This window comes from Sus scrofa, chromosome 7, assembly GCF_000003025.6.
Source record: "Sus scrofa isolate TJ Tabasco breed Duroc chromosome 7, Sscrofa11.1, whole genome shotgun sequence".
NCBI classification, from domain to species: domain Eukaryota; kingdom Metazoa; phylum Chordata; class Mammalia; order Artiodactyla; family Suidae; genus Sus; species Sus scrofa.
In genome coordinates this window covers 39412529-39424701 of record NC_010449.5, presented here as the reverse complement: position 1 = coordinate 39424701, position 12173 = coordinate 39412529, and the positions used below count along the sequence as shown (strand labels likewise).

General features: G+C 38.5%; 1 protein-coding gene across 1 annotated transcript in view; it reads right to left on the bottom strand.

Moving 5' to 3' along the window:
* Positions 1-12173, bottom strand: part of CDC5L (cell division cycle 5 like) — a 43333-nt gene that overhangs the window by 3028 nt on the left and 28132 nt on the right. The window contains exon 14 of the mRNA XM_001929597.6: positions 10826-11023. Coding sequence (XP_001929632.1) covers positions 10826-11023 — 198 coding nt within the window. The remainder of the gene's footprint in view (positions 1-10825; positions 11024-12173) is intronic.

Sequence of the window (12173 nt, the reverse complement as noted above, 5' to 3'; positions counted from 1 at the left end):
GAGAATACTACTTGGCCATAAAAAAGAATGAAATAATGCCATTTTGCAGCAACACAGATGGACAGAGATTATCATATTAAGTGGAGTCAAAGAGAAAGACAAACACCACATGATATCACTTATATCTGCGAATCTAACATATGACATAAATGAACTTAATTACGAAGCAGACTCACTGACCTAGAGAATAGACTTGTGGTTGCCAAGGGAAGGGGAAGGAGAGGGAGGGATGGATTGGGAGTCCGGGATTAGCAGATGCTAACTATTATATATAGAATGGATAAACAACAAGGTCCTACTGTATAGCGCAGGGAACAATATTCAATATCCTATGACAAACCCAATAATGGGGGGAAAAAGTACTAGTATTAGACTTCCTTATACTTCAAATGACCTTAAGAGAAAGTCAAGCTTAAGAAGGGGTTCTCTTGCACTTGAACACTTTTACAGGTTAGTCCCCAAAAAATTACTCAGAATAACTTCACCCACGATTCAAACTCCAAGCAAGCTTGAATTTCATAGTATGGGGAAGCTAATCTTTATCTCTGAAAATAACTTCTGCTATCACAAATCTGAAACAATTTCAGGACTGGCAGTGACACATCCTCACCATCTGTTTCCAAAATATACCTCTATATTCTACATCAAACACATTTTTAATAACTGAATAATATCCAATTAATGTACAACAGTTATGATGAAAACATAACCCTCTCAAAGTATAAAATTACTAGACTTTTTTTATAAGGTTATAATCCTCTATTTGGCATACATCCCATAAAGGAAAGACAATATCACATTTGGCAACAACAAAACTTTTTAATCTGGGGAAGCAAAAGGATACCATAACATTAAGAGGAAGTGACAGTTTTCCTAGTAAATATGTATACTCAGCACAGGTAGGCTTGCCTCCTCAGATCATTCTAAAATTAGATGAAAAGAATTTTTTTAAATGTATAAATTCAAAAAGGAACTGGAGAGGGCAAATAAACAGAAAATTTCAACAAAATTCCAGAGCTGATGCAGAAGGGCAGAGAAAGCGCCGGCTTAGGAGGTCGGAGGAGAGGCGGCTGAGCAGGGAGCAGGTGTATGACACAGAAACTCGTGAGTACCGTGCCTTCTCTGCATGTACTTTCTACCTCCCACAATATAATCACTTCATCACAATCTGCAAATGCTTGTTTCCAACACACAACACTTTGTGAGGTCAAAGCCTTAGAAATATGTATTAAATCTCTGTTAATTTGTGTTTATCTGTTCCTTCCTCCCCACCACCTACTTCCTTTCCCCCACCTTCTCGCAAACTGATTCCATCAAGTGACTTCTATAAGCAATCAAAACTAAGTGGTTTCAGGATAATACACACCCAAATGATACTCTGTAATTCATAACAACTTACCTGAGAGCACACTGTAACAAAGCAGACAGTGTGCCAAAATTTTTTTTTTTTAAATATTAACTGTGGGGGTGGAGGGTAGATAAGCAGAAATGGTACCATGAGAAAATATTGTCAAACACAAGATATTGATAGGAAAACTGTACACAGGATGTCTTTTAAATATTTAGAAACAATACAATCACCAAAACAAATATATGGCTTTTCATGATAACGACTTTGAAACAGCTACTTCAGTGCATTACATCTGACTTAAAAACAAGCATGTCAATCTCAAAACTTTTTTTTTTTAGAATACGTAACGCCAAAATAGTGTTCCCCAAAATATAAAGTACACTTCTACTGGAACAGCAGTACTTCATATCTATTCATCCCCAGCTTAGTTTACCAAAGTCAAAGTCAAATAAGTCTATGGCAGAGGGGGTGGCAGGGAAGGGACATGTTGCATGTGTGCCTTAAGAACGTGAAAAGGAGATAAAATTAATTTACATGAAGCTCTTTTAAAAACATTCTTGAGCCTTTTATAAAAGTTAAAAAGTTTGTATTCCTCTGCAATTTACTTGCAGACTAAATCCATGAATAAGTAATGTCTTTTGCAAAAGAGCCATTTTCCTCTAATAACAAATCAAAGTTCCACGGCAATGACATGTCTTCTGAGAGTCAGGAAACACTGGATGAAGTCAGCAGCACCACAGAGAGGAGGGCTGAGCCAGTCTCTACTCAGTACTGCCGCCCAGCTCTTTTGAGTTGATGCAGGTTATTTAAGCTCTGCATCGCTGCTTCTCCATCAGTGAAATGGAAGTCACTGCTAAAAATTACGAAGCCTAAATAAAATAACGTACATGAAGCCCTTAGCTGCCCAGTAACTGGCATAACACACACAGTCAACAAATGTTAGCTCTGATTACAACTATTATGGGTACTAAGAGTTTAACCATTTTGCTCCCCTCTCTAATGGACCAAGGGACTAAGGATGACACTTCAAACCCTCATTTAAAATAACGTGGACCCCTGCCTGGGAACAAAGCAAGGAAAAATAGCTGTTCCTTCTTTCAAGGGAGAGCAGTTTGCCTCCAGAGGCACCACACCAAGGAACAGGTCCTGGAGCACATCTTTTTGAGCCAATACTTTTCAACCCCAGCTAAGCTTTAGAATTACCTCTAGAGCTTTTTAAATCTACCAGTGCTGTAACACCAGAGACCCTTATTTAAATGGTCTCAGATTACTGTATTTTTAAAGCCCCCAGATGATTCTAATAGGCAATCGGGATGGAGAATCCTGTTTCAGCCACTGTCATTACAGAAGCTGGGTATCAGCTGTTTTCTTTTACGAGACCCACCAAAATTCCTCATTCCCAATAATAAGTCAACTAAATCCATAAGTTAGTTGCATCAAGTTCCTTACGCTATAATTCGGCATGCTCCAAGAATACCAACATTAGATATTCTAATCACATGTGGTTCAAATACACATTCCAAAAACCTTAACAGCACAAAACTTCAAATTAACACATATAGTGCTTTTTTTAAAATTAGTCATACGAATTAGCATTTCCATCAGTTAAGACAATTCAACTAGCTGTACACTGCACTGCGTGGAAATTCAATTTCCGTTTGGCGTGACAACATAATACCTATGCCTAGAAAGTGTTTAATTAGTCATCAAAGCACATTTATATGACTGGTACCTTATATCTGGGAATTACCTCACCTCACACAGCTGAGTCATTTATTATTCCCCAAACACCAAAGATTTTAAAACTGCAAAGTTGCTAGCTTCTACTGAATGCCAACAACTTTATTTAATTTATTAGCACAAGCTTTTTTTAAAGTCTTCTGGCTCAAATACTGTGCTGATTCCAAGCAAATATGGAAATAAATTATACCAAAAAATAAAACAGAAAAAAATTAGTCAAATAACTATGTAGAGTTAGTCTAAAAATTTAAAGGAGAAATAGAATACAGCTTTTAATATTCAATTTGAGCTTACTTATCTTACATCTGCCATCTGATCATTAAAACATAAAGGAAGATATCTGTACACTTTGTAAAATGTTCAACCAATGACTGCTCAGTACACTTCAGGAGGAAAAAAACTAATCCATAATGTCTGGCCATTTTCTAGTCAATAAATCCCAAGCATGAAATGTGCATGCATATATGGAAAAGAACTATCTTAAATCAGCTCAAACTCCCCTGCCCCACACTCATATACACACACAGAAATATTAACAGAGTTCCCACTGTGGCACAGCGGGTTAAGAACCTGACTGCAGTGGCTTGGGTCACTGCAGAAGTGTAGGTTTGATCCCTGACCCAGAGCAGTGGGTAAAGGATGCAGCATTGCCTAGGCACTGCCTGTGACCTAGGTCACAGGTGTGGCCTGGATTCAATTCCTGGCCCAGGAACTTCCATAAGCCATGGGTGCAGCTATTCAAAAAAAAAAAAAGTCCAACAGAGAATAAAAACTTATTGTTTAAATATACAGAATCAAGAGGAACCAGACTCTGATTTAACCACATTGGTATTTCTAAGCCTTTTTTTAAAGATGCAATTAAATGTCAGCAACTACCCTGAAGGACAACTCATTTTGAACAAAATAGTATTGGCTTAAGGAGCTTCCAACTGCCTCTTACCGCTAATTTACAAAAAGTTCTTCCAAAAAAAAAAATGATTTTCAAACCACTGCATTTATAGTTGACTTACTAAAAGTTGTCAAAAAAATTTTTTTCAAATCCTTATCTGCATTAGAGATAAAAAGTCTTCTTAAAAATTCTAACAAAGTTAGTAATGGAACTAGGAATAAACATTTTATTCACTGGCCACTAGACAAGCCTCCCAAATATAGTTTGTTTGTTTTTTTCTCTTTCAGCCACTCCCATGGCATATGGAAGTTCCAGGGCCAGGGATCAAATCTGAGCCTCACCTGCAACTTACCAGACAGCTGCGGAAACTTAACCCACCGGGCCAGGCCAGGGTTTGAATCCACAATGCCACAGAGACAAGCCAGATCATTAACACCCTGAGCCACAGCGGGAACTCCCCCAAATATGGTTATGATGGAAGTCTGTGGTAAATATGTATCTGCACAAAATTTCTAATAATCTTAAATAAAGTCCACTATAACTATTAGAAATTTAAAGTAGGAAACACACCTGACATAATTAAAACTGACACATCCAAGATGAAAGACTAAATTTCAATTCAAGAGGAGATAAATAGAATATATCTACAGACAAATGTGTAAGGAGACCAATCTGACAAATTTCAGGCATTATAATTGTGTTTAAAGATATGAGGTCTGGATTTGCTTCAAATAGTGTGTGTGGGGGGGGGGGAATTCAGAGGAAATGAGTGAACTGTCCTAACTGATAGTATGTGAAAATCCATAACATTGGTCTACTTTTGAATATATTTGAAAATTCCCATAATAAAAGGTTTTTTAAATTTCAAATTAAACACCTACTCAAGGACAACAATTTTGTTAAGACCATACACCACAAACCAAGAAACATTAATACAATGAAATACAATGGAGACATTAAATTTTTTTATGTCAATTATTTCGTGGTACCAAAATGCATATATGAAATGTTAAATTAAAATCCACAATTACATGCAATTCATTTATACTAAATAAAATCTGAGCCCTTAAGTATTGCTCAAATCTCTCCTAAACTGACCTATGTTTCAAGTTTCAGACAATCATCTAAGTTAAGGAACTTGCCCTGGGCCACACAGTCACTAAGTGATGATGCGACACAGTTGTGTCCTACTTGGAAGTCCAATGCGTTAGTCCACAGAGCAGTTAATCCACCAGTATCCTCCCTACCCAGCCCTAAAACGCAAACACTTCTGAAGAAATTCAACCTGTGGGGCTAAATGGCTTAATGCCACCAGACAGTTCACCGAAAAGTAAATTATTCTAGACACATGTAAACATCTTAATTAATGGATCCACCCCATCATTCCTTCCGTGACTGAGACATTAACCTGTATGTAGCCACTGAGAATTTTTTCTGACACTGGAGAAAAGCTTTTAATTTCCCCAGCCCATATTTTTAAATTCCTAATTCTCGTATTCTTAAGCTATAAAACTACAGGAAAAAAACATCTCTCAGAAAATTTTTACAAGGAATAAAGGTTATTTCATAACTTTTTAAGACACTGGGAAGAATATAACTATAACTATTTGGAGATTTTGCCAAAGCTAATCTTGTGCCACAGACTTTAAATGAGAGCAAGTGATAAGGTTCCTTTTTTTGTTTTGTTTTGTGATACTTATAACATTAGACTATTAAATGAACATAGTAGCATATGATGATCCCAATTTAGTTTTAAACACCTCTCTCCTTTCATCCACACTTAGATATATGTGGATATACATATATTAATCTTTTTCTATCATGTTTAATCTTATACATACACACAGCAAGATGTTTAAAGTGATTATGTCTGGATGGCAGGCTTTTCTTTTTATTTAAAATTTTCTACAAAGTACAAGTATTATTTTTAGGAAAAAAAAAACCTACAAATGTTATTTTTTAAATGCATAGAAGAGAAACTGTCTAAAAAAGACTGGCCAGAGACCAATGGAAAACTGATGGTCCCCAGGAGATGAATCAGTGGAACCATAAGTGTTTCCTCGGGTCATTACAAAAGGGGGCTGTATGGGACTTATAAAAGTGTAATTGTTACTTTCAAACTCACTAAGTTTGTTAAGGTTACTAAGCATAAGTAATTCCAAAATAAACACATTATCCTTGGGTCTCCAACGCTGTCTTCAGTTAAAGTCTGTTAGAGTGAGGTTCAGAAACATTAAGAGCATCCCTCACTGAAAGTCTTGCTTGGGGACCCAGAACATAACCTCATACCAGTGGAAAAACAGGTTTCAGGATACCTAAAATAAATACAGAGTTAATGGTGGCTCCACTTCCTAGTCCATCATTTCACAAAATGATCTTACAGCAGTAAAGATGTGTTCAACCAGCAAAATGTTTGTAAACAACTAGAGAACATGAGTGACTCTTCTTTAATCTCTTTACTGTTCACTAGCATTAAGTTACAGCAGTGAGCCAGCTCTGTATTGATGAGAATGCAGGTCCAGTTAAGTCACTACTCTCAGCACCTTTCAGAGTTAGCAACCATCAGATTGTATCCCTGCGAAGGAAGCTGAGCAATAAGGCAAAACCTTGCTAAAAACCTTTCCAAGAACAGTAGTGTACCAACAAAGCAAACCCGAGAGCATCTCACATCTACATAAGTTAGGAAATGAAACACATAAACTGGATAAAACAAATTCGACTCAACGCTGAGGCACAACAGAAGCAACACATTTGTAACAAGATCTCTGGTCCAGCTCCAGAGTTCTTGCTAGAAACAACCAAGAAATCTGTCAATGCCTTTAAGGGTTGATGGCAGAGAACAGAACTTGAGAAAGAGAGCATTCCAAAGTACCGGGGACTTACTTCTCTCCTGCCACCACCCCAAGTGCCCCGCCCCCGCCCCCTCACCCTCAAGGGAACATAAGCATAAACCTGCTGAGATACTACAACATACAATCCCTCCACCCGCAACTGCCCACCAACTTAATCCTCACTCTAAGTTTTCACTCTCCAAAGTATTAAGGGAAATTTTTTTCCTGGGTAAAAATATCTGACTCTATAATGAAAATCACTGAGAAAATAGGAGCCATTGTACAGCCAATTTTGCTGAAATATAACCATTCAGTGAAGTCAGGGGGTCCCCATAAGAGTTCTACAAATACACTGGGAAGGATTTTAAACGTGTTATCTGTGTTAAGTTACTTTATTTCCAAGAAGTCAATGTTACATAATATTTCTTGACTAAATTGACTGCCAGTAACATAGAGGGAGAAGTATTACTTCTGGACCTAGTTTCCACCTCTAAGGAAAGCCTTTCCATTTTTATAGCTAACATGACAAAATCTACTTTTCAGCCAAACTTCCTCAACACAGCAGTTTAGATACTATTTCAAATACTATTAAATTTAATGGCAGGCCTAAATTCGGACTTCTCATTTCACTTTTGCACCTACTGGAAATTATTTCACTCAAAATAATTATGTCTTCAGACGATTTCCTATTTCCACTTAAAGTGGAAACAAATTAGAACACTTCAAATTCTATTTGCACTTCCCAAATACAGTAATGACTCATTTATCTGGCATCATCGGAAAATGAGGTTCTCCCACATAAGCGTTCTCCAGATAAATGAAGTCCACAGGAGCCTCTAGCGAGCTGGTCTGCCTCGCTCCCTGCTACATCCCCAGGGCCTAGAACAGGGCCGGCACACAGGAGATGCTTAGTAATGCTCACTGAAGGTGTGATTAAATGAAGTACTCTTTAACTTTTAACCATTTGATGAAAACTTTTCTACACTGAGAGCCATCCCTCTTTTTCCGTTTTTTAAAAACATGACATTGAACAGACATTAAGCTTCTTTAATTAACTTGTGGCTTCACTATAAAGAGCAATCACTCTACCCTCCTACCACACACCAATAATGCCCTCAGAAGCTATTCAAATAACAAGCCCCCCCCCTTTTTTAATCTTTTTAGGGCCACACCTGCAGCATATGGAGGTTCCCAGGCTAGGGGTGGGATCAGAGCTGCACCTGCAACCTACACCACAGCTCACAGCAATGCCAGATCCACTTAACCCACTTGAGCAAGGCCAGGGAGGGAACCTGCGTCCTCATGGATGCCAGTCAGATTCGTTTCTGCTGCGCCACGACAGGAACTCCTAACAGGGTTTTGCCGCCATATTTAAATGGCCTCAACATGCTATGTTATTATAACTTTTTCTTTTCTGATATTGTCATTTCTGTTTGCAGCTCCTGCCTTACTTTACACACAAACGTCCGAAACTAATTCCACCTCCTAAGCAGAATAAACCGCGCAGACTTGGTTACAATTCAGAAGTTCTTCCCACTTACATTGCGCCTGTGACTACATTCTGATCCTATTCAAGAGTCTCCTTGTACCACCCACGACATTCTACCTAAAATCTGAGATGGTTCTACTAGTTTCAAATGGGTATCTTAAGGATTTTCATTTAAGTTCTAAATTTCAAATATTAATCATGAGTTACGGCTCGAACACTAGCTCCAATATAAACCTCAGGGCATATTTTTTTAATCCACTTAGGAGACACCAACCACGACAAAGCTGGATTTCATCTTGCTTGAAACACTGTGAATAGGGCCATAATTTAGATTCACTGTTCCAGAGTTCAGGGCAGCAAAATTCAAACACATTGGCAGGCATGGTGTACTCTGCTTGCACAGCAAGGCATATCTCCCTGAGCCTAAGAGTGGAAGGATAATTTAAGGAGAGCCCTGAGTTTATATAATACAACTGGAGTTTCTTTCCCACAACAAACTTTGAATAATGTTTATAATTTAGCAATCAACTGAAATGATGAAAGAATTACCACAATTGAAATAAAATATTTATGTATTTCAAACCAGCAGAATTGTCTTCAAAAACTAAAATAGGCTAAGACAAACCTAGCTCTGAATTAGGGATGGATACAAATAAAATGGGGGATTTGTTTATTTGGGTTTTTGAGTCTCTTTTCTTCTTTTTAAAGATTTAATGAACTTTCATTTGAAATAAGCATAGTTTACCAAATTAAAGGATTTGATTACATGTTCTTTAAAAGTAACTAGTTGGGTAAACAATAAGGCAAGTTATCCAGGAGTCAAGAAAAGAAAAATTACTTCAGACTGTTTTATGAATATTCTTCCAAAATCACCAATCCTTCAGCAAAAATAGTTCAACGGAAGATTTCAGTTCTTGGTACTGAACTGAACAAAGAGAACCACATGTTTTTAATGGTTGCTCATAAACGACCCAAATAAATCTCCAAAAGAACAGCAGTGGTTCTCGCTGTATTTTTCCCTTCAAAACTCACAAGACCAATTCAACACAGAAATAAAAATCACTGTACTTTATGGCCCCACTCACTTTGTGACACATTTATTTGCTGCCATGAAAGTTAGTGCCTCAACAAAGTACATGAGATTTAGGGAAAAACTTTTTTATATTTTAAACAGTACAAAATGTCCTTACCATTTGAGGAAGAAAAAGTTTACCCACCTCAAATGAGAAGATTTTCAAACTAAGTGAGAGACCTAAGTATTTATATATAAATGTTACGAGGAAGCTTTCCAAAGAGCCTTCCAACCAATTATGATGCTGACCTTAGATCAGAATTACATTGCTAACTACCACTTAGAAGAAATGAAGCCTACACAACAGAAAATATAACTTAAATTTAACCACTCATGTTCTTTTTACTTTCCCAGAACGTACCAGTGAATTAAAACACAGAGCAACAGCACACCCTGCTGGAAGCCTGTAACACAGCTAGAGCAATGAGCAGCTGGATGGCTGAAATTCCACCCAAGATGAGAGTTACTTCAGAAAGAAATTCTAATTTCCTACTAAATGATAAAAGAAGTTCAGAGGCATTACCGTCAAGTGCCTATACCTGGGACCTTAAAAGTAAAATTAAGAAGTTAATTAAGGGATACTGCTTTTTCCAGCCCATTTCCCTAACCCTACATAGCCCCAATCATCCCCAAGGGACCTTACTATTTTTTATTTTAAGCCTAAATAAAAGTATTTTCAAATCTACTCTCTGTAAAGAGTAACTGATAATCACCTAAGAGGAATGTGAGGCCACTGCCTGTACGTGACTGCCTCAAGCACCCCTCTCTCCTTCCCATCCCCGTGGCCTCAGAAACACTGCTGAAGACCACCACCAAGAATTCACGAGGCAGCCTAGCCGTCCATGTACCACAATTTACATACCACTGGCAAAATGCCTACACAGATTCTGGAATTCAAAACATGCAGACTATATTAACAAACCACATGCCATGAAACGCCCATCCAGTACGTTTCAACATTTCATCGACGTGAAAAATCACAGAAGCCATTGTCCAGATAATCCAGCTGGGTGCTCTCTCTGCAACAAATACTTGGAACTCAGAGGATGAAGAGAAAGGCCCCAAGGTTTTGTAATGTGCCCCCCCTGGCTACAGAGAGAAAGCCTCTGGGCACACTGAAATCCCTCCTTAGCGAAAACTGCTATCCCAGCCCTGAACTACATTGTTTTGAGAGACCAGGGTTCACTTCTTGGCTCCCTGCTCCCACATCGAAAAAGTTCGGGTTGACCTGTGATCAACTTGGAGGGCGCTCTTTATCACAAAGGCCAGCAATTCTGAAAAACCAACGAAGAAGGCCAAGGAGGTGCCAAAATTTCAGTGTAGTTGTTCCTCAAGAAATTTGAAAGAAACAGTTACCTGAAATCTATTTTTCTGAAATTGTCTCCAGCGGTATTATTTGGTTCACCATGTCAATCAAAGTATATTCAAATTAGAATTTTAAAAGGATACCAACCTCAAGCCTCTTTTCCAGGGACTCGATTCTGTCCTTTTTGCTGGCTAGGTTGGCCCGTGTGTAGCGGCTCTGCCCAGGAAGATACAAAACTTGACTGTAGCATTCTTCCCACACCTGGTTATAAGCTTCACTTGAGAGTTCTCCATGGCTCATACCTTGTTTTACCACTTCCATCTCCTGTACCAGAACGTCCTGGGCCTGTTCACAATAATAATTTCAGTAAGTCTGAGTACAAGAAATACTTGTCATCAACAGAAAGCTTTAAACGACTACTGTTTCCACCTCTGGGCAAAGGCCAGGAGCTCTGGTTGTCTGTTACCTGGAAGAGGGGTATGATGCCTAAGCAAAGCAAATGAAGAAGTCTCTAAGGCAGCACAGATCTGAAAAACCAAGCATCCATTTATTCTCCCCAATAATAGAAACATCCTTTGCCTGCGCTCATTATTTGCTACCATTTCTCAGGTATCTACCATGTGCCAGGAACTGGACGGAAAAGTTCTACTTACTTTATATCCAAAGAGCACACCGCCCTTTCAAAGTAGTCAACATTAACCTCACTCGAAAGCTGATGAAACAAAGGCTCAGAGAGATTAAACTTTGGGCTCAAAAACACAGCACTAGTAAGCAGACAGGCCAGGGTCACGTCCAGGCCCAAGGGCACCAACGCACAGGGGTGCTCCTTCCACTTTACTATCCCCCCGCTACACTTGGGACTTCCCAGGCTCATGAAGGGGAAGTCGGTGTTTCCATGACACGTGCCTCTTTTCTCATCTGAAAGAATGCTCCCTGACACTGCCAGAGAATGAGACTGGGGGCGAGAATCAAACAATGATGGATCATCGACCAGCGTCTGTACACTCCCAAAAGATACCGTTTAAGATGACAGAATGAGGAGAAGGGAGATGGACAAGCCCGGGCTCAGATCACAGCTTAAGTAGCCGTGTGAACTTGCTGCACTTCTCTGAGCCCATTTCTCATCTGTAAAATGGAGATAATACCTAACATGTTTGTTAGGAGGATTAAGTGATACAGAATACACAAAGAGCCGAGCCCAACCCCAGACACACAGACTCCGTGAGCATACCACATGAACTTTTTCCAGCCCTTTTGCTTCATGGCTCATGAAAAACTGACAATTACTTTCTGTGCTTTATAGAAAGCTTTCAATCATTCCAAGAACATCAGAAAATAAACACAGACCAGAACATATGAAATCAAGATAAATAACCAGCATATGAAAAAACTTAAATAAAAAAATGGAGAATCATGTCTATAGAAGATAAAAAAAGTAGATACTTTTAAACAATACTTCTTAGGGGAAATAATGGAAACAAACCAATTTTAACAC